We start from the raw sequence: 23580 nt of genomic DNA, 5'->3' as shown, positions 1-23580 counted from the left end.
TTAACTATACATGACTGGGATGGGGGGGGGGGGGGGGGTTCTACCTGTGTCTCCAGTAGTTGCCCTTGTAAATCGCAAAGTCAGGTATGTCCAGGTCATCTCTCTCCCAGGTACAGTGGTCATAGGTCAGGTCTCTCCATTTGACCAGGTAATGGTACGTCCCCTTCTTGTCCACGCTGACAGACAGACACACACAGCACAGAGTTTGAATGCTTGTACTTCAACAGGCCAAAAAAACTAAAACCCACAGAAGACCAGCTGCTGCATGCTAGTGCTCACACTCAAACCTCACCTGTGGTTGATGATGCGGTGGATCATCATCCACTCCGACTTGATGCCGTATTTGTAGTACTTGTCTTCCAGTATGGCGTACTGGGGGTCCTTGGCCCTCCTCTTCTCGCTCTTTCCCACTCCGTTCTCGTCCTCTCCACCCGACCCGTAATCCAGGCTGGGAGGCTCGTCCATGTCCGTCTTCCTCTGGTAGTTTCTGTACATCACAGAGTGGAAGATCTCAAGCTGGAGGGGAGGAAGAGAGACATTATTCAACAGATTATACAGATCTCTTTACATCCATCCCTCCGTCAACCTTTTCTCTCCCTCTCACCTGCAGCTCAGTGATCCAGGTACAGTGCCAGTAGGACTGCCCCGTCAACTTGACAAAGAACTCCCTCTCGGCTCGGCCCTTCATGGGTGGCGGCGGGGGGTCGTCGGGTGCGGCGTCGGGAGCCGGGGGAACCGGGATGGGAGGCGGAGGATCGCCCCATCGCCAGTGGAGGATCTTCTGGACTCGCCCTTTGATTGGCAGACACTAGAGGGAGAAGAGACTTTGTGGTAAGGAGTGTGGGCTGATGCTGAGGTTGCAGGTTGTTGTTTATTATCTCCGTACATAATAAAATAGACTTTCTCTGAAGAGTTTTAAAGGATCGTTGGGAGCCACTCTCACCGTGCATCGCGGACACAGCCACTCTCCGTTGGGGATCTCCGGCAGCGGCGGGTTGAGACAGTGGATGTGGTAGGAAGAGGTGCAGGTGTCGCAGCACAGCAGTTCCCCGCCGTCTTTGCACACCCGACAGAACTCCATGTGGTCGTCATCCTCGTCCTCCGCCCCGACGGGGACCCCGGCGCTGACCTCTGATATCACCCTGTCCTCGCTGTCCTCCTCGAAATCCTCAAACTCCTCGTCCTTCGCTTCCCACTGGATTCCCTCCTTTTCCTGACGAAAGAAGGAACGGACGAAAACGTCTGACATCTCAATTGAGTGAAACTTTACCACTTCAGGTGTCTGTCTCTCTGTCTGGGCAGGATTGTGTTCGTCTGAATGCAGCCAGCTTTCCTCCGAGATTTGTGATGCAGCTACAAAGCCTCGATTCATCCGGTGCTCCGAGCGAGTCAAAACAAAACCGCTTTTGAAGATGGATATGTGAAGAAGGGCCGCGAAGCCAAAATCATGAACAGAAAGCAGGAACAGGCGCGCTCTTGTTGTACTCACGCAGTGCGGGCAGCTCCACTTGCCCTCGGGGGCCTTGTCCAGCTCAGGCTCAAGGCAGACGAGGTGGTAAGCCCGAGGACAAGTGTCGCACAGGATGATCTCCCCGCCCTGCTGACACACCTCGCAGTAGTCCTGATGGTCCGTCTCGTAGCCGTCCCCCTCCTCTTCACCTGGGACTGGAGGGACGAGCACAGAAAGAGGGAAACATGGCTGAAAATGCGTTTTTGTTGTCGTTTCTAATTTAAAATAATAATTCAAAACATGATTTAAAGGAAAGTTGACGCTCGACAGGCATGATATACTGTGCATATAACGGGCGCGTTGTGATTGTACTTGTATTTTTCTTCTTCTTTTTGACGGGCCGCCCTCGCTTGTTCTTCTTGACGCGTCCGGAGCTGTCGGAGCGGACGGAGGAGCTGTGAACGCTGGAGTCCTCCTGCTCCGACTCGTCCTCGTCCACGTCCTCGCTCTGACGGGGACAAAGACGGAGTCATGTGAAGAACACAGGGGTGAACATGGAACAGAAGTCGGAACGAAGGAAGCCGACGTAAGCTTTGCACTCACTGAGCAACTCTTCTTCCTCTTGGCACCTACAGGCGATAGTTTGATACGAATGGGTGCCATCTTTTTAGCCTTCGCTGCAGCCTTCTTCTTGTCGGGGACTCGAGGACTTTTACTGCGCTTTTTGAAGCCAGGGCCTGGACAGAAGAGAGCATATGGAACATTTGCAATAAAAGAATGACAAAGAGGTGTGTAAGCTCTCTGAACAAGGAGTAAATACGGTCAGATTGTTGTCTTATGTTGTCATGTCAACCACCATATAAGCAGCTGTTCACACGACATTGTTGTTGTTGTTGCTGTGTCATGTGCCTCTAAAGCGGCACACTTTCCTGATGGTCTGGGGTCAGTTTTAACTGGATACTCTTTTCCTTCATCCCACAGAAACTGACACTAAAGAGGGACAGGGAAATTAAGACCGCAGGCCTAAACCTAACCACTGACCTTTGCCCTCTTTGGTCTTGGCCTTTCTGATTGGTGGAGGCGGCGGCGGCGGAGGAGGAGGCGACGGAGGCTCGGGCGAGGCGTTCGCTGCAGAGACCTGCTCGGCGACGGCGATGGCGGCAGCTGCAGCGGTCGCCGCGACAGCAGCGGCGTTGCCCTTGAAGGGGTTGTTGGAGCTGAACTCCCTCCACTTGGCCCCCAGGATGGTCATCATCTTTGACATGGGGATCTTAGGGTTCTTCTTGGCGATCATCGGCCTGCGGGCGAGAGTTTGAGGATCATTAAAATGCTTTGGAAAGAGCTGTGGCATACCTATTTTACTGACTCATGTATTACTCACAGCGATGGTTTATATTTTAAGTTTTCCACGACAGCTTAGTGGAGCCAGTTGAGTTTAGGCAGCAAAATAACATCCCGACTTATAGAAGCAGTGGGCATTATGGATTACTTCATGTTATCACGGTGACAGCGGGTATGACTCAGCCACACAGGCCGAGGCTGCCGGCACAACTAGCAGGGATGATGAAGACAGAGCTTCCAGGGGGAGACGGAGGCAAGTTGTTTTCAACCCACGCCACCTGCGTGTGTGTCGATATGCTGCTGGTAGTTTTGACCACGGACGGCAATATCATACTGAACGACTACTTTTTTAAGTGTAATTTGAACGTAAATAAGCTGCCAGAGTGCATTAAAAAGAATCAAAATAGAGCTAGTTTATTAAAAATGTTTCCCCCCCGACTGAAGCCACAGAGCCCCGCCACATAACAAAATGTTTTCAACGCCTGTGTGTACGTATGTGACGTCAGCGTGTCTTGATTTAACAACAGCTGCAGCCAGCCGTGCAAATCAACGCCACGTGAAAACAAGAGAGGGACGCTGCACCTCATGAACTGGCTGAAGGCTTTGTAGTTGGTGAGTTCCCTGTAGTCTTCCTCTGTGAAGGTATGATCAACATCCTCCAGACCCCACTCCTTCGCCAGCTGCGCCGACGTCTTCTGCTCTATTGGCTGCCGAGAGAAAAACACACCAATCAGAAGAGAGAGATAATGGACCAATGGACTCGTCAAGGATTAAGTTGTATTCTTCTTAACCTTGATTGTTTCCTCCTGGCTGCTGTCTCCATCGGCTTTTTTCTTCTTCTTGGTTTTCTTCTCCTTCCTTTCTTTATGTTTCTTCTTCTTCTTTTTCGCTCCAGATCCATAGTCGCTGGCTACGCTGTCCGAGTTCTCGCCGTAGTCTCTTTCTCTGTCCGAGTCTCTCTCTACATCGCTGCCCTGAAGAGAAGGCGCGAGAGGAAGACATTAAAACCTTATTGTTAAAAAAAAAAAGTGTAGCGAGTAAAGACAAAGCAGGACAAACTTACAATCTTCTTGCGTTTTTTTGCTTTAGCCGGTTTCCCCTCTTTGTCTTTCTTCTTTGTGTCCTTTTTCTTCGGTCGCCCTTTCTTCTTGCACGGGACGTCTCTTTCTGATATCTCTGGCTCTTCTTCTGGGACAAAAAGCAGAGGAGAGATGGGGGGGGGGGGTTAAAGGAAAGCGTGGAAGAGGGACAACTATTCGAATCAGATGGAACAGTGACCGCTTCCGAACACTCAACTAATCCCCACTGAACATAATTACGCACAAACAGAAGCTGCCCGATAGTCACAGTGGCTTTGCCGACCTCTGACCCTGTCTGAATTGTGACACATGCTAAATTAGATACAGTTTGTCTGAGCGCTGTTAATTGGATTTGACAGCTGGTATTGGGGGTTCCATAGCATGGAGATAATTGGTTTATTGGCGATGCAAAAGTGTGACTGGCACCTTTTTTCTTGCAAACAAAGCTGAAAAGCTTCCAGAAGTGCTGATGCGTTAAAAGGGTTTTTGTTATATTTTTTTAACTTTTGATTTGAGGGAATACAAAGAGTAGAAATGCACCCCTGTCTTGTATAATTGAAGACTCTCCGCCACAGCGCATCAAAAATGCATCACTGAAATCTCTGGTTTCACTGGAAATTATGGGGAAAATATCAGGCCAGTTGTTACCCCACGGTGCACGTGCAATATCACGACCACGGGTAAAGCAATTTAACCTGCAACCTGACCTGGCTTGGCTTGGGAGTGGGGGGGGGGGGGGGGAAGAGAAAGATGGAGGAAATAGCAGCCGCCTCGGCTTCAGAAGAGAAAAAACGCAGCAAAGCATTAAAGCAGAACCAAGATGTGGGCCGCGGTCTCGACCGTGCAACCAGCCTGTTTGATAGGCTACAGTTATTCTGTCGGTGTTTTTATCGTCTGTCTGCCTTTGTTGGTGCGCTCCCACCAGCAGCAGCAACACCCCCCCCCCCTCCTCTTCCTCACACCCACCCCGTCCAACAACCAACCCCGCTTGTCCGTGCCGCGCGCAGCCGCCGAAGACGTGCCGTGGGCGGCGGCAGCACGCGCGCAGGGCTCGGTGATCCGGAGGCCGCCCGCGGGACGGACGGTGCGCTGAACTGGAACGACTCCTTTCACCGCTCTGCTGTTCCCCACACGGGGACCCCCGACCACGGTCGCTTAGCGGTCCCGTGGGGGTTAAGGTCCTCGACGGGAAGCTCGACACTAATGTATCCGTCTGGCACGAGGGGGTCCGGAGTCGAGCCAATTAACACTACAGACAAAGCAACGGATCATTCCTGTAATATTCACACAGGAAATTACACTTGTGTCCCGTTTATCTTGAGTTAATTATGATTATAACAACACGACATCTGCACTTTAAAGCTCTTCTGCTATACATCTGCACCCAAATCCAAAATATCCCCAGTTATTGTATGTTTTTCTATGAATAAACTGCAACCGTGAGGCTGCTGCACTGCTATTTTGGACTGTTGCAGTGTGGTTAACCAACCGCTACTTTCTGCACCCTTTTACTTTCACTGCAACCCCGTGCGGCTCCACTGTCACAGAAACTTCCAGAATGTCACAAGCCTTCAATCCTCTTTCCTACAGTATTGCTGCTGAGAGGAGCACAAAAAGAACACCTTGTTCTGTCATATATATATATATATGTATAAATACATTTAATAAACATGGCATTCGGCTAATTAGTCGGTATGTATGCTAAGCTAGCTGAACAGGCACACGTCTGTCCTGTAAGCGTGCAGAAGCGGTGTCCTATTTTGACCTGTCACAGCGACAATGGGGTAAGGGGGGCAACTTTGTGCCTGCCACCACAGTTTCACATCATCACGCTTTCATGTCTGCAAAGCGAAACGCACCCTCTCGAGATAGGTATCATATATATGTGTAGCCTCCGGCCAGGGGAGTCCATGTTTTTGCCAGTCTTTTTTTTTATTAACCCTTCAGGGCGACCGTATTTCCCGGCCTGCTCGTTTCCTTGTCATCCGAGTCTAGGAGCTGTCAAACGGGATTTGAGGGGACAAAACAAGCGGCGACTTTGTGATGTTGGAGAAGTGACTTTTGCGGAAATTCCGCTGCGGCAAGTTTAGTTTAAACTTTTTGTCGGGATGTGCTGGAGGAGCTCGAGGGAGTGGAGCGGGGAGATAATGAGCGCGTTGTCCCGACGATAAACGACGAGGGGACACAGTCTTTTTGCGTTTTGTTGCAAACTGGAGAGGAGTTATGTTTCTGTTTTCAAAGCGCGCTCTCGTCTTTTTTTCTTCTTCTTCTTCTTCTTCCCCCTGCCTCTCTTAAAGCTGCAAACATGGCACCTAAATCCACATAAAGGCGGAAAAACTGGGGGATGTAACGCAGTTTAAGATGGTGAAACGTGCCTTTTTTTTAAAGAAAAAATAAATCTGGTCTAGTGAGTATGTTTTTTTTATTTTGTATGCGCGCGCCCGAGTCCTCGCTGATCTCTCACTGTACCGTACTGGACCTGCACCGATTTGGGCTCACAAACTGCGGGTTCCAGCTACTTTCTGACATGCCCCTTCTCCCAAAAATATAACCGCCAGTAAGTGTGTGTGTTTTTTTATTTCGTGTGCGCGCGCTCCTGACTTGTGCGCCAGTTTTTCTTTACCGTACCTGGCGCGGCTGGTGTTGCAGTTTCCCGAGGCGCCGCCGGCGAGTTTATGTCGCTTGCGTTCTCGTCTCGGTCTCCGTCGTCGTCTTCTTCATCAAAATCTCCTCCCTCGGAATTAACCACCATGCCCTCGTCCTCCTCACAGGACCGGAGAGGAGAGGACATTATATCCCGGTCATTGGATCCGTCCTTGTATTCAAAAAAGCGTATTCTTGCCCCCGAATGTGTGATATTTATTTAATATTCAAATCGGCACAGGGGAAAAAAAGTGGGGGGCGTTTTGAAATATTTTACACTCGGCAGAGCAACAAAGATGGCCGCCCTCTTATATTTATTTTTTAACAACCCCCCCCCAATAAGAAAAATCCCCTTACATAAAAAATGGCTGACTATATTATTTCAGAACGCACCCCCCTCCTCTTTTCTCTGTCGCTCTCCCGTCTCTCCTTCTCCTCTGTGCGCGCCCCCTCCCTCCTTAAAAACGTACACATTGTTACAAGAGAACGGGGTGTGTGACTGCATGTAAGTTACATTTTGTTACTTTTCTGTCAGCCCCCCCCCCCCCCTCCTTTCTCCAAGTCCGGATCAGACAGACTTGCCTGGTGTCAGTGTCACTTGCAACATCACACGCACCAACTCTCTCTCTCTCTCTGCATTGCAGAGCCCGACACAAATCTATCAAATATGGCCACCTTATATTCTCGGGAGCCCCCACCGTTGTATAACAATTATTTTGGAGCAGCAGAGTGTGTGTGTGTGTGTGTGAGTGTGTTGGGGAGGGATTGAGAGAGGGGGGTTGGGAAAATCTGCCGCAGCCATGCCCAGACTTACATCAGATTGTATTGCTTAAAAATTAACTACTTGTGGTGGGGATGGAAACAATTCACAATATGCAAATTAGACTCCCCCCTTTATAAAGCACCATAATAAACAGCTCAAAGCGCCTTATCCGCCTCTGGTGCAGAGGTTTGAGACAAACAGGAGATTTTTTTGTTTTTTTTGTTTTAACTCTTTTGTTTTAACTGGATGGCAGTAAGGCCATGGGAATCCCTCAGTGGCTGCTCGGGGCACTTTCTGTTTTGACAAAAGAAAATGTTGCTTTGCCTCTCACCTCACGACCGAATCGAGGGATCACACAGGAGAACGTGTGGCGGATGAAATATGAAAAATTATCTGATTTGAAACGTCTGCATACGTGATGGGTGTCTTAGACAAAAAGTAGTTTAACAATTTATGTGGTGTTGATTTCATCGCATTTGACTGATGTTATTGCATTTAATATAAAAAATAAAGAAATAAAAAGCCATTAAATGAGCAACAACAATGCAATAATCATATTTCTCATAATGATGTAACTCCTCAGGCAGCTACGGTTGATTTATTAGCAGTCAGAGGGTGTTAAATCCCACAAACCACATAAATATGTGAGAGGGTTATTCACATTTCATGCTTCACCTTAGAAACAGAAGCTGGACAAAATAAATCTTGACCATTTCTGGAGCTTTCAATTGCATCCAACACCAGCGCACTGTGAGATTTGGTTAAAAAAGCGAGTATGTGGACCTTTTGTTAAGAATTATTTTTTTATTATTTTTTATTATGGAATCGGCTACTTTTTGCTGAAGACAATTTGACACGTCACAGCAGGGTGTAAATAATAAAATTAATTAATTATGGGTCAATTCCATTTATCTGCTTGAGTTCCAGGGTCATGGTGTTGTCATACTGAGACGCTCGTTAATGATAATAGTAACAGCTGTGCTTTCCTTCTTATATGTCAAAATGTAAAAAACAGAAGGCGGAACTGATTCGCTGCTTCTCCAAAAAGTTAACCCTCCGTATGTTTGATTAAATCCTTCTATCTATAACAAATACAGTCAGTCAGAAGGTCACCTAAATGTCAGTCTATTTTTCTTAAATATGTACACGTGTGTAGACCTAAACTTCTTTTTTACAACATAATCATGTTGTACCAGTCACTGTGTCAATCAGTTAATTGGACACAGCTGGTCACTTAACGAGCCTGAACTCACTGCATAAATGTCACGATTGTTGCGTCGTCTTCTTTTTTTTTTACATTCATGCAATATTCAAACGATGTTGCACGCTGGCATCGGTATTCAATCGAACCGTATTATACACTTAAACAAAAATAACTGAACTGCATGCCAAGCTAATATATAGCTACATAACAAATATGCAAATGTGTAGTTATGTTATGAGGGACAGTGCCATCCCTTCCATGGGATATTTGCATGAATAATCTCAAGAACACTTGGGAAACAGGGAAGAGCGCAGCCACAACGTTGTATGAAGCATCTTTGTTTCATCCTCTTGGCTACATCTGCCAAGAGAGAGATGCAATGCAAGAGGTGTCTGCTAACAGATTGGGTGACTGGCGAGACACGTGCATTATGTGCATATCTACTTTATGCACCCTCACCCACGGCATCCATGCGAATACCTCCATACTCCAGGTATTCGTAGCCGTGACTGTGCATGTGCCTCACTATGCGTCTACAAACAACAACAATAAATCAATAGGTGAAACTAGCCAGGATTCTCTGTTATGCTGCAGGCCTTGACACACTGCACTACTGTGCTGAGGCTGCCCCCCTTCCCCCGTATCCATTTGGCAGGGAGACATGGCGAGGATGAGTGGTGAAAGGCGCCTCCCCTGGGTGCTGCGCTGTAGCTAACCCAGATTTTATGCAGCGTGACACAGAGGAAGACACCGGCCCCTTGTGCTCCGTTCAGAGCTGAGCCGTCTGAACCGAGGCGACACGGAGAGCAGATCATGCTCAAATAACGTCACGTAGCGGTGGGCTCGGGAGGGAAACATTAGCTTCACATATCCCAGCAAAGTGTTTTAAGTGAAAGTAGTGATGTATTCTCTGTGTTCAGACTTGCATGAGCCAGTTAATAGGTTCCAAATATGGCTTCTTCTGCCCTTGAGACTTGGAGGTTTCATCAGTGTTTAATTTGCTTTAGATTATTCTGGTTCTAGCTTTGCCTCAAACCCCATCTCTTTTCTTCTGATACCAAGTGGCCAATGTATTTTACACCAATTTTGATGTCTGAATAATGCATTTTTTTTTTATACCGTTTGGTTTGGAATAAATGCCTTTCTATTGTTTTGTCAAATTCCGTAATCATTTAAGACCAGAACACATTTAGTATAAAGGTAGAGCAAATAGCTGCACCACCGCCTTAATGACAACAAAAAGCCTGCATGTGTAGTGAGGGTCAACGAATCAAAGGAAGAATGCAGTACTGCACATTCTACTCACCTGCAGCTGTAACATTGTGACGTCAGGGAGTTGATTTTCCTCTCACGCGGTCCCGCCTCGTACCATTAATCCCTTCACCGCAGGCTCTCCGACGCCATTGGCCCCAGTCAGTGTGAGGGCCGGGAGGGGGACGGGGGACGTGTGCAGACCACATCAGCGGATCAATGTGGGTAGTAGCCTGAGGACACAAGGTGTCAAAAATACATGAGTATCAAGAGAATAGCTCAGAAATATTAATTGTTTGGTTCTTTTGACCAACCAATACTCCTATATATTAAATGACACATCTTTTAGATCTGTATCTACCCCTGTTTCAGAGTTTTCCACTCACACAACAAAAATAAAGGCTTCACATATTACAGTCGGTGAAGTCTGGGCCCTCATTGTGTCCTAGTGAGACTGTGTAACTTTTTAAAGAAGAACTAACACAATCTTCCTCTCTTATGAATGACGAGTTGTATTGATGAGCAATACATAAATGCAGCTTTGTATAGTTAGTTTAAAACACTGAAGGTTTTTGTTGCTATAGCCTCACTGTTAAATAGTTTGCTAGCTGCATTTGACAGCTGTATTGCTCGACACCTGTAAGTGTTCATACAGAAGGAGTTCATATGTGGAGTAAAGCTAATTATTGTAATTATCAGACAAATAAAACAAGATGTTAGTTGATGTCTTTAAAGTAACTGACTCAGGAGAGTCCTGGGAGATTAAGGGAAATTCAATGAGCCAGCACTATCCTTGAACATTTACACCGTTTTTCTTTTAAATATTATCATACTTTCTCTGTATTTCTGCAGACTTGAAGTATCTTTTAAAAGGTCATTAAAAGGTCAGGTGTGAGACCTTCTTACTTTTAATAGTCTTCCTTTCCGTTGTTTACTTCCTTTTCTCTGAACTGTCATAAGCTACCAATGCAGGTTAACGGTTCACCTCATTTTACATTTCCATGTTAACCGTCAATGTCATATTACATAACGCTCCGTCAGTATCTTGTGTCGTTCCCTTTAAAAAAGACAAAACAATACCGGATGTGAAGTTTCCGGTTTAGCTGGTCCGTCAGACAAATTGCTCCGTAAGCAAATGTAGGGGAAGAAGAAGGGCTATGGCAACAATGATTGAGGAAAATGGTCCTTCGACACATGTATGTGCATCCCGCTTTATTTATTTACATGATTATTCACGTTGTTGTAACGGGGAGAAAACGGCATACATGAAACAGTTTAAATGATCAAGGCTTCTGTTGGTGCTAGCGTTAGCCGGTGGCTAACGAATTAGCTAATACAACTGTCACCCGTTAGGTTAACCTGTGTGATGTTAGGCCACCTTATTTACCAGATAATATTTATATACATAATGCTTCTTAGCCATAGTATCTATACAGCTATCTTTATTGGCATAATCAGCATACAGTTGCCTGAATGCATTTATTGACAGTTGCAGAAAGCAGCTCTTCAGTGTTGGTTTATTCTGTTACCTTTCTGGTCTCGTCCAGGAGCACTCGCACGCATCCCCGTCGTCTCAGGCCCGGCAGAAACTAGAGGGGCTCCTGAACAAAAACATGAAGATCCGCATGACAGACGGACGGACTCTGGTGGGGCTGTTCCTCTGCACGGACCGAGACTGCAACGTCATCCTCGGATCAGCTCAGGAGTTCCTCAAATCCACAGGTAAATAAATATACAGGTCAAGACTAAAGACGGCCGAGCAATAACAAGCCTATTCTATCATGCAAAGAACACAGACATCAGTGTGTCATTATCAACCAGACAGTCAACCAAACATAAAATAAAATCCTGGAACATTTTCGTTAAGCACTTTTAGTCCATCTTATTTCCCACAATAATCTCTTTAAATCCATTCTGTCCTCAGACACATTCTCTCAGGGTGAACCCAGAGTCCTGGGCCTGGCCATGATCCCCGGTCACCACGTGGTATCCATCGAGGTGGAGGCAGACAGTCTGGAGGACACGCACGGATTTGGACCGAACCATTGATGAAGGCCCCTTCCTGTCTGTCTCTCGGAGGCTGACGTGTGGCTGAGCTCAAAGGAGAGTGGACATCTTCATTGGAGGATGTTATCGGACACTTCACCTCCTCAAATGCAGAACTCTCGTGTCAATATTCTGGATTTAGCCATTTCCTCTAAGCTTGAAGATGTGTCCGTTGGCAGCGACAGCTGTACAATACATGTGTGTATGAGAAGGTGACGCAAACAGCAGATCCGTGGATGTGTGTGGAAATGTTTCAGTGTACAGAGAACGTCTTTGTTTTACGTTTTAAAATACATTGTTGTATTTGAGAGACTGTTTAAAGTTTGTGTGTCAGGAGCGACATGCTTTCTAAAAGGGGAACGCCACCGATTTTAGAGACTAGAAGTATGAAGATGAAAAATGAATCACAGGGTAAAGTTACCAGCATTGTGGGTAATGTAGGCACCAGATTTGCCTACAGTCATGAAATTAGGACAAAATTAAGATTGCTTCAATTATTTTTAATACACTGGAGCATGTCAGCTGATTCAGTTTTGGCAAGGGTAAAATTGATGCCAGCAACAGCAGAAAGCCCTAAAAAGAGAGAAAACCCAGAAACAAAACCGTCCCACTCAGTCGATTTAAATACAAAGAGCCGGTCACATTTGGTTCACGCAGCAGACAGGATTCAAAGCAGTGACGAGTCACTGCATCTTGAAACCATTTTGGTCAAAAATAACTCAAAGTCAAATCTTTAAAAGAATGTCATCTTGGTTTACGGGTTGAACTTTTGTGCGTCTTTCCTGGCTGTGAAACCGGAGCCTCATTTACAAAGTTTCATTTTATCTGTAACTGATGTACCACCCCAGCTCAGTACAACATTTAAAATGTGCACTTTTCTGTGGGACTTTGACAAATGAGGCTCTCAGATAACTATTGAAGACACTTAGTTTGTAAAGAGTCTTTCAAAAGGCTTCAAAAAAAACCTGCAGTAACATTTCAGGAGTGGAGAAGATGGGGGAGTTTTTCAAACAAAGGGTAAAAGTGCAAGTTTTTGTGTTTACGTGTGAGTTTTTACCGAGTCTTCATTCATAAGTTACGTCCACAATGTTTGGATCTTGATATATAGCCGGTTAAATATGCAATAAAATACAGAATTTGCACGTTATTCCAATTAGATAGCTGGTGAAAAACAAAAACGGTAATTTAAAAGAAAATCACAAACAATCCCGGAGCCGCACCGATTTAAGATCCATAGGATTTCAAAGCTTTAACACCCACCAAGTTTCCTTTCCTAGTGCGGAAGTCTCACCTACCGACAACATAAACCCTCCTGCTGCCGTGGTGTAGAAAAGTCTTGGTTCTCTCAGACAGAGACGGTTCGACGTGGTCAAAAACGTAGACCGCGATCAGTCGACATGTAAAGAATACTGCGAGCAGAAATCAACACACCGACAGGCCTGTAATGTCCGAGCAGCTACTGCACTTAAAAAAAAAAAGAAAAGTCCCTTGATAAAAAGGTTCGAAGAATGGCACAAAGAAAGAAACGATAAGAGCCGACTTTCAAGTGTTGACACAAGACTTAATTTCCTTAAACCACAGCGACGAGTTAATTACCACGAGTTAGTGAACAGTAGCCAGTCGGATCCGTCGTCTTCGTGGTGAGGAGTCCAGGTTTCTTTTCACTGTACAGCTCAAGACCTGCATTCAAAATCAAACGTTCAAGTAACTGTGTCCAAGCTGAAGCACAAGTTCTGAGAAAGACTTCTCCTTAAATCCGCCATTGTTGTTGTTGTTCTTCCCGTATGTCCCGCCCCCCCCCCTCGTGTTCGTCAAGGCCTCCTCTCTAGTTGTGGTGGAACTTGAAGTGGAAGCTGCCACCGGACTCGAACGGGTTGAAGCTGTGAGGCCAGCTCTGTCCTCCGCCCTGCTGGTTTTCAGGGTCCAGGGGATCCTCACCTGCGTCGAACTTCTGCCTCATTTCTGGAAGAGACAACGGCAAGCATGGAGGGACAAATTTAAAAGCATTGTTTAACACGATGCAGACATGGAGATCTCGATGCCCGATAACGAAAATGAATCTTCTCTTCTAAATCTCAGCAAGAAAGCGAATGAGCACATGTCCACAAATGTGGAACTTTTCTTTCTTAGATCAGCGACTAGTAGTGTGAAAATGTGACTGGCTGCCATAAACGTTTTCTCAGCTCCTGACCTGGGTCAGTGAGGACCTCTTTAGCCGACGCGATGTCGATAAACCTCTTTTCCGCCTCTTTCTTCTCCGACTCGGACTGGAAGTTGTCGGGATGCCACTGCATCGCCAGCTTCCTGTACGCCTTGATGACCTCCTGCTTGTTTGCACTCCTGACAAAAACAACGTTTGTGAAGAGTTATCTGGAGCAATCCGCTCGATGAAGTCCTCGACAACGGACGGAGGAAGTTAACGCCGATTTTGTAATAAAACCGGTTGGGGCTGGTTACCTGCCGACACCGAGGATCTTGTAGTAGTCCCTCTTACGGGAGACTTTGAGCAGTTTCTGAGCTCGGTCGAGTCCTTCTTTGAGATCGTGGCGGTCGCCTTCGCTGTCGAACTCTTTCGCCTCGAGGTAGTCCTCCACCGCTGAACGGAAACAAGTAATAAAAGACGTTAAAAACCATGTTTGTCCACCACAAACATGCTGCGATTGCATCGGCACAATATAATAATTAATTCATCTAATCAGACTATTAATTAATCTTCTGAATCTGTGTTTTGCTCTATGGTTTACAGTATGATTGATATCTTAAACCTTGAAGAACCTGCTTAATAAAGACACACCACATCTATTTTTTCATGTGCGTGCAAATGCAAGCGTGTGTATAGATCTTTAGTCGAAGGCGTCCCCCTGAAGGGTGTAGGGAGTCCCGTTACCTTTCTCGTACTCCTGGTTGAGGATGAACGCCTCGGCTCGGTCTCGGAGGACGTTGGCGTTGCGGGGGTCTCTCTGGTGGGCCTCTGAACACACGTCTATGGCCTCCAGAGCCAAGTTAAGCTAGAATTGGCGAGACAGAGGGACAATGTGTTGGCCTAAAGAACCGTTACATGCCGGCAACAACTGGGCCACCAGTGTTCTCTCTCTCTCTCTCTCCCTCACCTTGATAAGGCAGAAGCAGATCCTCTCCTTGGCCAGGTTGGTGTAGAATGGGACAGTCGGCTCTGTCTTCATCACTGATTGATACTTATCAATGGCTTGTTGATGCCTAATGGTGTGTACAAAGAAGATCAGAGTCATTAAATAGATTAGTTAGGCTGCAGGTGTACTTTTTTCCCTGTATTTATGTTTTGTTGGTGTCAACAGATATCAAAAGAACAGGAATCACATGCAGGTTGCAGTGTGTGTGTGTTTCTGTTTCAGACAGACGCATACTGTAAATACATGTTCTTCAGAGGATCACGATTTAGGGAAAGTGCACCGATCCCAAAGAAGTACCCACCTCTCCTGCTGAATGAGCTCCTCTGCCGAGTCCAGCTGCTTGCTGAGCTTTTTCACCTGCTTGTAGTGGCCGAAACACTCTTTGTCATCCTGGTCCAGCTTCAGACACTCTCGGATGTGACTGCACGGAAACAGACGAGCGAGAATGACATTTTGACGAAACAACACGGTAAACAGGAAGCTTCTCCGAGATGAAAATCAGCTGGATTTGCATGACTCCGACTGGCTAAAATCAACGTAGTTTGTTTACTCCCCCGGCAACAACGCTCACTTGAGAGACTCGCGGTGATCTCCGAGGCTGTAGTGCAGCATGCTGAGCTTCAGGAAGGCGGCGCGGTTGTCGTTGCGCAGCCTCGTGGTCGGCGTCAGATCCTGGATGGCTTTCTGCGGGTCTCCCATTCGGATGTAACATTCCGCGCGAAGCTCCCGCGACTCAGGGTCCCACGGAGAGATCTGAGGAAAGACGGCGACTTTTATAAAAGAGTGAGGAGACATGTGCAAACCGAGTCAGGCAATGATCACTCTTAATCCATACGCATGTTATTACAGATGGATGATGGAGTAACAGATGTGTCTTTACAGGAGAAAGCTTACATTAAAATGCGCTTTTTAATATATTTTGGACAAACTGCATGCAAAGGGCTTTTTCTTTAAAGTTGACACACACCTCAATGACTCTCTCTAGCATGGCGATGCTGGTGCTGTAGTCCCCTTGGTGGTACGCAGCATGGGCCTCCTCCTGCAGCTCCTCCAGCTCGTTCGCTCTCATCAGCTGGTCCTGAGCTTCTTCGTGGTCGGGTGAGCGCTGCAGCTAAAAAAAAACAAAAACAGATTTATTGTCCTGTCAAGCTGCTGTTTCAGGTAAAACACTAAAAATTAAGAATAGAAGCATTGGTTTAGGACTTTAAACTCACCACTGCTTCAAAGTCCTCCCTGGCCTCCTGTGTGCTGCCCTGCTTCAACAGGATATTCCCTCTCTGCAACCTGGCCTGAAAAATATGCAGGAAAATAAAGAGACGGGATGACAAGAGGGGGAGACATAGGAGAGCAAAAGAGAGAAAGACCCAAGAGACGGAAACAAAATATGAGAAGCAGCACATGGACACACTTAAAGCGACAAGTTGTTCTGGATGTGATGAGGTGAACTTACAGCCAGGAAGTCCGGCTTGAGTTGGATGGCTCTGGTCAGGTCTGGCAGGGCAGATTTGGATTTTCCCATCGCTAGAAACACTGCAGCTCGCTTGTAGTAGGTCAGGTAATTCTTAGAGTCTCCCTCTAAAATGTCAAGAACATTTTTGTTAAAGTACTCATTCTGTCTGTACTAAAATCTTCTTGTCTGTGACGAAGCGCAGAAGAGGGCATTGCTGGAGCGGCGATGTGCGTCAGTGTGGGAGTAACCTTACCTACAGCGGAGTGGTAGTGGGACAACGCTTCAGCCAGTTGACCAGCAGCCAAGAGTTTGCGGCCCATCTCCAAGTGGTGCTCGATCTCGACGTGAGTCGCCCCCAAGACACCTGAAACATAAAACAGCCCCTTGAGCCCTCGCTAGAGTCAAGCCAAGCCTAAAATAAATCTAAAATATTCAAGCTAATCAGAACACGACAGACTGGGTAAAGCCCATTATATTAAAATCAATGTGGTTGTAATGCATTTCACTTGCTCGATTAGCTAAACATACATTCCAGTCAGTTTCTGAATGCATCTAGCAAACAAAGCACTTAACCTCATTTTATTTACATGTTTAAATCATCAACATGATATAACATGCCATCATGCACAATCATGTTTTAGGGCTGATATGATTTGCTAATTGATAAATAGATAATTTAGACAATACCTTAATTATTCAAGTTATTCAACAAGAAAAAATGCCAAGTATTCTCTGATCTGATTCTATATTGTTTTAATATCTCTGGGGCAGTTGATTGGATGAAATAAGTTGTTTGGAGACGTCACCCTGGAGCCCTAATATTTCATATTTACAGTTAAATGTGTGTGTGAGCAGGTTGATTGTTGTTTCCTTTACACCGGTAACTTAATCACGGAGGTGACGGAAAAAAGGCTCCCTAGCAAAAGCCTCTTGTTCCTGGCAACGCCTTAAACACTCCTAAACGCCGGTTACATGTTGCCCGAGTTTAAGAACTAGTTTGTGGGTGTACAGACATCGCTTACCGTCCAGCTGGATGTCCAGGATGACACACAGCAGTGACAGGGAGCACAGGACCCCGCTGAGTCCGGTCCGCCGACACGACTCCATCTCCCGATTCGTAGTCACACTTTCACACCGGAACCAGCGAATTTAAGGGCTCTGGTTTCACGTCGACTGAAAATACCGGTTCGTGTCATTGACACGGTGATGTTTTCTATTAAACCTTCATCTTTTTCCCTCTCTCCTCTCTGCCCGGGCCGCAGGAACAGCTACGACGGTGTATTTACGGTCCCGGTGTGATAGAATTCCGTGTAGAAATAAAGGTACGCCGCTTAAAAGGTTCCCCCCTTATCTATATTAACGGGTTAACAGCAGTTGACAGCCTTGACAGCGACTTAACTGACTTTAACATGAACTCAAAACAAGTAACACGATGATGGAGAACAGCTGACAGCCAGTCCGCTTTGAACACGAACCCTATTCTGCCCCGTGGTATCGTCGTCCCCTCCCTTTCTTGCCCCGCACTCCCGTGGTTGGTCCACATGTCGCACATCCGGGTTCGTCTAGAAACGTGGGCCGCTCTCATTGGAGAGACTATTTTAACGCCGATCCCTGCATGGGACCAAGTATCGGTTTAGTGTGAATAGATAGGGATCACGTAGAGCAAGAAATCGAAGGTAAACTCACTCAATGTGGCTCTGATATGGAGGCCTATTGCTGCATAAAAAAATGCCATTTCAGTTATAGTCAGAATTAAATGTTCTTAAGAATCTGCCTTAGAAAACGTGTCTAATATGCCTGTGACTGTAGAATATAAACCCATATTTATGTATTTCATCCCCCAAATTCCCAAGGGACATGGCCTCAATACAATATTGCTAAATATCTCATTATGACTAATATATATGACTATATATCGTATAGCTATGGGACGTTTCCTCATATATATGACACAATATATCTTAATTGTGAAGCAGAACTAAATGTATTTTATACATGCATATATACAAAACTTTACGTTTATAGACAGTTGTAATTGTAAAAATCAATTATTGAATGAATATAATGATGTGATCTCTGAATGTCTAAAGAATATGCTGGTGCCTATATATAATTTGTAATTTATCCATAATTTGGGTTAAATAGCTGATTATTTCTATTTAAAATGTATCTTTATGTGCAATATTTATGGTAATTATATAATATAATAATTAAGTTTGATATTGTTTGTTAAAAAAAAGAATACAATCACAACTTTATTAACCACGGAAATACAAAGTCAAACAGAAATGTTTAGCACAACACGTTTTATTGTGCGCTATCGTAAAAAAAAAATCAAAAACAAAATAAAGATAACTTGTCCACACACTCTTTCACAGGTACTATCTATAAAACTGTACAAAACAACACACAAATATCTGGATCATCACATTTTTGACCTTCCCCTTCATAAATGTCTAGAAGTGTGTACGCAGATCATCAAATGATTGGATTCCTTTGGAAATAAGTGACGGTATGTAAATGTATTCGTGTGAAACATATAGAATCATTGCAAGCATATGGTACGTATGTGTGGTGATAAGAAGCTTTGCTTTTTACAACTTTCACAACTTCAATTCTATCATTTCAATCCTATCATTTCTACGGAGTACACACAAAGCTGAGCACCAGGACATGTTAGATGCATTCTGTTTTCATATTCAAACGTAAGCATTTCTGCCGTAGGTGCTGGCAGCCTGGCTTCTGGTCGGTGCTGCTCCAGAGTACACAGTCCCCCTGCTGTGAAGAGGCAACGGGCTGCAAAACAAGATGGTTCAACAAAAGCATGAGTCACTGATTATGAGGCAGCATGCATATACCTGCACCCTGAAACTAAAGTAGCCAAATGGAGTTAAGCCATCACTGATGTTATTATTTACACCTTGGGCTTTTCCTATTTGTGACATCCTATTGTAGAATAGAATCATGAGGGTGATGCTGAAATGTATGCAGTTACCATGTTTTCTGCCCATTTGTCTCACCACTGTGTACTTGCACCAGTGTGTGTGTTTCTTTATCCAATCACTGGGGGGCGCGAAAACTCAAATTTTCAAATCGTTCACATAAAGGCTTGAACTAGCTTGCGGCCTAATCAGGCTTTTGTCACTCCAAACACTTCCACTATCCAGCGCAACCCTTTGTCATGTCTATTAGGAGCTGCTATCACATCCCACAGGTGAATTAATAAAGTTCTGCCACAACAAGGCGCCAGAGTGCCATGAATTTCTCCCTAAACGATTTTCAATGTTCCACAACATCACAATTATCAAGTATTGAACTCACTATTTTTCCTCTGTGCCCATTTTGCAGGAGCAGGTGAGACAGGCTCCTCCAACGATGGCGAGCACAGCGGAGCACCAGCCGATGTAGAGTGCTTCTCCTATTTCATACCTGCAACACACAGCAGAGAGTCAGTCAGCCCACCTGAGCGTCATGTAAAGGCCTTTCAACCGGCCCTCTCCACCAGCACCAGCACCTCACCTTATCCCGGGATAGAAGGGGTCAAAGAAATCCTGAGTGATGTTGAAGGCATACCAGGAAATTGCGACCATTGTGCACACACCTTTTGATGGAAAAATAAATATTCTTTAATAATTAGCAGAGCAGCGGGGGAAGCAACACTAAATGTCCAAAGTCTTCAGATAAACAGGAGCACATTTATGGATGATTGATTGGAATGTGCAATAAAACATGACTGTCATTTATTAGCATTAGAACTTCCCTTATCTATTTACAGGGTATGTATTAGGAGGTCAGACTGGTCAGAACTTTTTTTTCTTATCTTTGTTACCTTGAATTATGAAAAGGACTCCAGCAGCGCCAGCAATCCTCCCTTTCAGAACATAGTTTTCCCCTCCTGCCTTTGAACACTGCACTCCTATCAGGGCCGCCATCAGGCCAAGCGTGCCCAGCACCACCGATGTGATCATCAAGGCTCGAGACGCTTGGATGTAACCTGAACACAGTTTGGGAATTTAAAAAAGAACATACGTTGATTTGACAACTTCTTTCGTGTCATCTGCCTTGAAAAAGGGTCACGAGATTATGACCAGTTTGTATGAGCAAAGAACTGTTCTGAAAACTTCAAGAGAACAAGTTCAAGGTGTTTTTTTCTGACAAGCAACATCATGTAACATAACTTATTTCCACTATTTATCTTCTTTTTTTATGTTACAATGATCTGTGGATGTTTGGTGGATCAGGAATTAAAAAGTTCTATATTCTACAATTATAATTATTTATTGCAATTTTTTTGTCACCGTACCACTCAAAGCAAGCAGCGAAGGAAACTCCCTGCAGTTATGCACCCCGGTCGAGTCCGTCGCACAAGACATCCACAGGTTTTCGTAGATGGTGGAGGTGGTGATGACGCTCCCGTCGACGGTGGAGGTCCTCCAGTAACGGTGCGGCAGGGTGACCCCCCCCATCACCCAGGCAATGAACGCCAGCACCAAAGCCACTACTTCCACAATCGGATCCATGACCCCACCTCGGCCCAGCAGTCAAACAAAAGTATATCCAGGTCTCAGTTTTTGAAATTTAATACAACTTGTTGTAAAAAACCAAACATCTGCTTTTGGGTGCGAGAGAGCGGTGTGTCTGTTCTGCCACTGTGAGATGTGTCCAGCTCAACAGATATGTATAATGATTTATATGACTTTCTCTCCTCCCTCCTCTCCTCTCCTCTCCTCCCCTGAACCTCACACACACACACACACACACACACACACACACACACACACACACATACACACACACACACACACACACACTCTCTCTCTCTCTTTCATATTTTACACCCCTGAAACTGAGCAGGTGTTTGTCGGCTCACTCTCAAGGTCCAATGGTCATCAGTCAGTGTTAATGACGCTGGACTGTTCATGTGTATTTGACATGCTCCACCACGTTGTTTTCTTTGATGGAAAAACCGAACAGTATAAGCAAATTACAAAAAGTTTTTTTCGTGTTGGATCTTTCACAAAAATGTTGCATCAGTACACCCCAAGTTTCATACCGAAGCTCCATTAAACACACTACTTTTTAAAAGTGTATTACATGTGTAGACACCTGAATGGCATCACAAATGCATTAGCTGTTCTTTGTCATCTGTTTAGTGTTTTGAGCCTCCTTCACACTTGCGTGAGGAGGCTCCGGGTGTGTGAAGGTTAAGATAAGACGAGGACTTTGTAGATGTTCCTGACTCGAACAGTCCGAACCAAGGATTACACACACAACGTTGCTTTGATTCCGCCGAGGTAGTGTGATAATAAGTGGTTCTGTATGACGTGTATGAGATGGATTGAATGTCCTGTTACTTTAAGTTTTTGGAATGACTGTCTCTACATGTTGTACCAAGATTGTACTGTCCCGCAGGGAAATTTCTCTTTGGCTCCAAGCCGATGCATCACACAATACACTTGCCAGCATCACAATCCACATGCATAGATCATACGTACACTCATGCAAGTCACCATATGTTAGTCCCCAATTAAACCTTATCAGATAATACTACTTGTTGCTATTTAACAATTTGATGGAGGATGGAATAAATACATTTTTGTACCGATTTAGCCTGCAGATTGGCGTTGTGAACCGTCTGCCTGAAGGCAACGGCTGGAATTCTTCTTCGAACACATTTGCGTCGTAACAAACAATCATTTGATATCTATTCAAGTAAGGACAACTGGGGCTCACCGAGTTATTCTTCTATCCATCTCAGTAAAGATTTACCCTGTTTCCACATCAACCATATTAATCGCATTCAATCTGTGAGCAGATTGTAACATGACTTAAAAACGGAGGCCCATTTTCTCAGTTGCTAATAACAGTCTGTGGACAGATTTCTATTGAAAGGATTTGGGACGTTTTTCGCGGGCAAATCCAACGGATTTTGACGTTAATGTGGTGTCCCGAGGTGTCTTGCCTCTCTACAGCGCCAACACTGTCGAGCTTGACGTTTACAAATTACTTTATTAGCTAACATCACGAAGCAACCAATGCCAAAGCAACCATGCAGCATAGCTAGATTACAGCTAGCTGGCTATCTTTAGCTCGCTTGCTCACGAACGTCAACACCACCAGCTAACGTGATCCACAATACTAACTTAATACAATTTTAGCTTACGATAAACAATGTAACGGTACAAAGCAAAGGTGTAATGATTGTTTTCTGTCAGCCAAGAGTGATGCAAGGAAGACGCAGACAACTAGCTAACTGTATGCTAAGCTATAAGCTAACTTAGCGGGACTGCATTGATCTGCCTTTGGTTGCTCCACAACGTTAGCTGATGAAGTAATTTGCAAACAGCATGCTAGTTAGTGTCATGGAGCCAATGGTCCTAATAAATTACAGGAACATTACAGATAGTAACATTATTGTAAATATATGGTTGTAAAGTAATAAAGTGATTAAGAAATGTCAAGGCCATGAGACTCAAGGTAACACTCACTGAGCACCACACCCACGATTATGTAACAATTGGAAAGGTATCAACATGTAATTAGCCTTACTTGAGACCAAAAGTCGCAAAGGTCTAAAGTTACTGATTTCACCCTGTAGTTTATGTGTTTGTACGTCTTCATTAATAATCCTCCTGATAGCTGCTGGGTCAACGTTGCCAAATTAAGATAAATGTTAACCACCGATTCAGACAAAGCCCCCAAAGTGTATGGAGGCGGGGAGATTTGTAAACCAGCAAACTCGTTTGTGTAAAGGTCAAGAGTGAGGCTCCAGAAATAGAAGCACAGTGAGCCCACCGACCATAAACCTGATTTATGGAGGGAAAAAGAGGTGAAGCGTTGGCAAAGGAAAGTTTGGAAATCAATTGCAGTGCCACAGAAATGGTTGTAGATTTGAACCCAAATCTATATTTAACATGTTTTATACACAACACCAGGACCCTGAAACGGAAGAAGCTAAATGGAATTCAGCCATCGATTCATTTTTGTATTTACAAATGTGCTTGTAGGTCAAAATGTCTTGTTGAGATGTTACCAAGTCGGATGTTTCAAGTCTCATATTCTTGGATTGTTTTTTATATTTATTAACTATTTGTTCTTGTGATTTGTTAATTAAACCCCAAAGTCCATCTTGTAAATTAATCGGTTCCAGAAATAATACATTTACTAACATCATGAACACTTTGAGAGTATTTGAGATCATTTT

General features: G+C 44.9%; 4 protein-coding genes across 8 annotated transcripts in view; 1 reads left to right on the top strand and 3 right to left on the bottom strand.

The window, feature by feature from the left end:
* The window catches only part of chd3 (chromodomain helicase DNA binding protein 3), a 33730-nt gene extending 26927 nt beyond the window's left edge, over nt 1-6803 (bottom strand). For 4 of the 5 annotated variants that reach the window (XM_079295404.1, XM_079295401.1, XM_079295403.1 and 1 more), the window contains exons 1-12: nt 6499-6803; nt 3855-3979; nt 3583-3765; nt 3374-3498; nt 2492-2748; nt 2054-2187; nt 1823-1958; nt 1490-1665; nt 944-1213; nt 605-808; nt 293-516; nt 45-176 (exon numbers count right to left, since the gene is read on the bottom strand). In XM_079295404.1, coding sequence (XP_079151530.1) covers nt 45-176; nt 293-516; nt 605-808; nt 944-1213; nt 1490-1665; nt 1823-1958; nt 2054-2187; nt 2492-2748; nt 3374-3498; nt 3583-3765; nt 3855-3979; nt 6499-6661 — 2129 coding nt within the window. In that variant the 5' untranslated portion in view covers nt 6662-6803. The remainder of the gene's footprint in view (nt 1-44; nt 177-292; nt 517-604; nt 809-943; nt 1214-1489; nt 1666-1822; nt 1959-2053; nt 2188-2491; nt 2749-3373; nt 3499-3582; nt 3766-3854; nt 3980-6498) is intronic. The other variant, XM_079295402.1, reaches the window with a different exon arrangement.
* Nucleotides 6804-10851: 4048 nt separating this feature from the next.
* On the top strand, nt 10852-12100 carry naa38 (N-alpha-acetyltransferase 38, NatC auxiliary subunit). Its single transcript, XM_079295251.1, has 3 exons — nt 10852-10927; nt 11279-11453; nt 11656-12100. Exons 1-3 carry the CDS (start codon nt 10889-10891, stop codon nt 11778-11780), a joined length of 339 nt encoding a protein of 112 aa, XP_079151377.1. The 5' UTR covers nt 10852-10888; the 3' UTR covers nt 11781-12100.
* Nucleotides 12101-12271: 171 nt separating this feature from the next.
* Nucleotides 12272-17838, bottom strand: dnajc3b (DnaJ (Hsp40) homolog, subfamily C, member 3b). Its single transcript, XM_079295147.1, has 12 exons — nt 17399-17838; nt 16630-16740; nt 16377-16501; nt 16141-16215; nt 15894-16037; nt 15498-15679; nt 15228-15347; nt 14888-14993; nt 14665-14785; nt 14235-14373; nt 13969-14117; nt 12272-13739 (listed from the first exon to the last, which is right to left on the bottom strand). Exons 1-12 carry the CDS (start codon nt 17481-17483, stop codon nt 13603-13605), a joined length of 1494 nt encoding a protein of 497 aa, XP_079151273.1. The 5' UTR covers nt 17484-17838; the 3' UTR covers nt 12272-13602.
* A 1237-nt stretch (nt 17839-19075) lies between these two features.
* On the bottom strand, nt 19076-20896 carry cldn15a (claudin 15a; the record flags this gene model as incomplete). The annotated part of the gene is made up of 5 exons (XM_079295024.1): nt 19076-19172; nt 19698-19805; nt 19896-19977; nt 20206-20370; nt 20680-20896. The coding sequence occupies 5 exons, from the start codon at nt 20894-20896 to the stop codon at nt 19076-19078; spliced, it is 669 nt and encodes a 222-aa protein (XP_079151150.1).
* Nucleotides 20897-23580: the final 2684 nt, after the last annotated feature.

This window comes from Melanostigma gelatinosum, assembly GCF_949748355.1.
Source record: "Melanostigma gelatinosum genome assembly, chromosome: 23".
In the NCBI taxonomy this organism is placed as follows: Eukaryota; Metazoa; Chordata; class Actinopteri; order Perciformes; family Zoarcidae; genus Melanostigma; species Melanostigma gelatinosum.
Note: the sequence above shows the minus strand (reverse complement) of the source record. Positions and strands in the feature narration are given on the sequence as shown.

Excerpts from the sequence above, each read along its gene's own strand:
- naa38 (XM_079295251.1), top strand. The coding sequence starts at position 10,889 with ATGGCAACAATGATTGAGGAAAATGGTCCTTCGACACAT. Across the intron at positions 10,928-11,278 it reads AAAATGGTCCTTCGACACAT|GAGCACTCGCACGCATCCCC; the intron begins GTATGTGCATCC and ends GGTCTCGTCCAG. Across the intron at positions 11,454-11,655 it reads GGAGTTCCTCAAATCCACAG|ACACATTCTCTCAGGGTGAA; the intron begins GTAAATAAATAT and ends TTCTGTCCTCAG.
- dnajc3b (XM_079295147.1), bottom strand. The coding sequence starts at position 17,483 with ATGGAGTCGTGTCGGCGGACCGGACTCAGCGGGGTCCTGTGCTCCCTG. Across the intron at positions 14,786-14,887 it reads TCTGCTTCTGCCTTATCAAG|CTTAACTTGGCTCTGGAGGC; the intron begins GTGAGGGAGAGA and ends CGCCAATTCTAG. Across the intron at positions 14,374-14,664 it reads CAACCAGGAGTACGAGAAAG|CGGTGGAGGACTACCTCGAG; the intron begins GTAACGGGACTC and ends GTTTCCGTTCAG.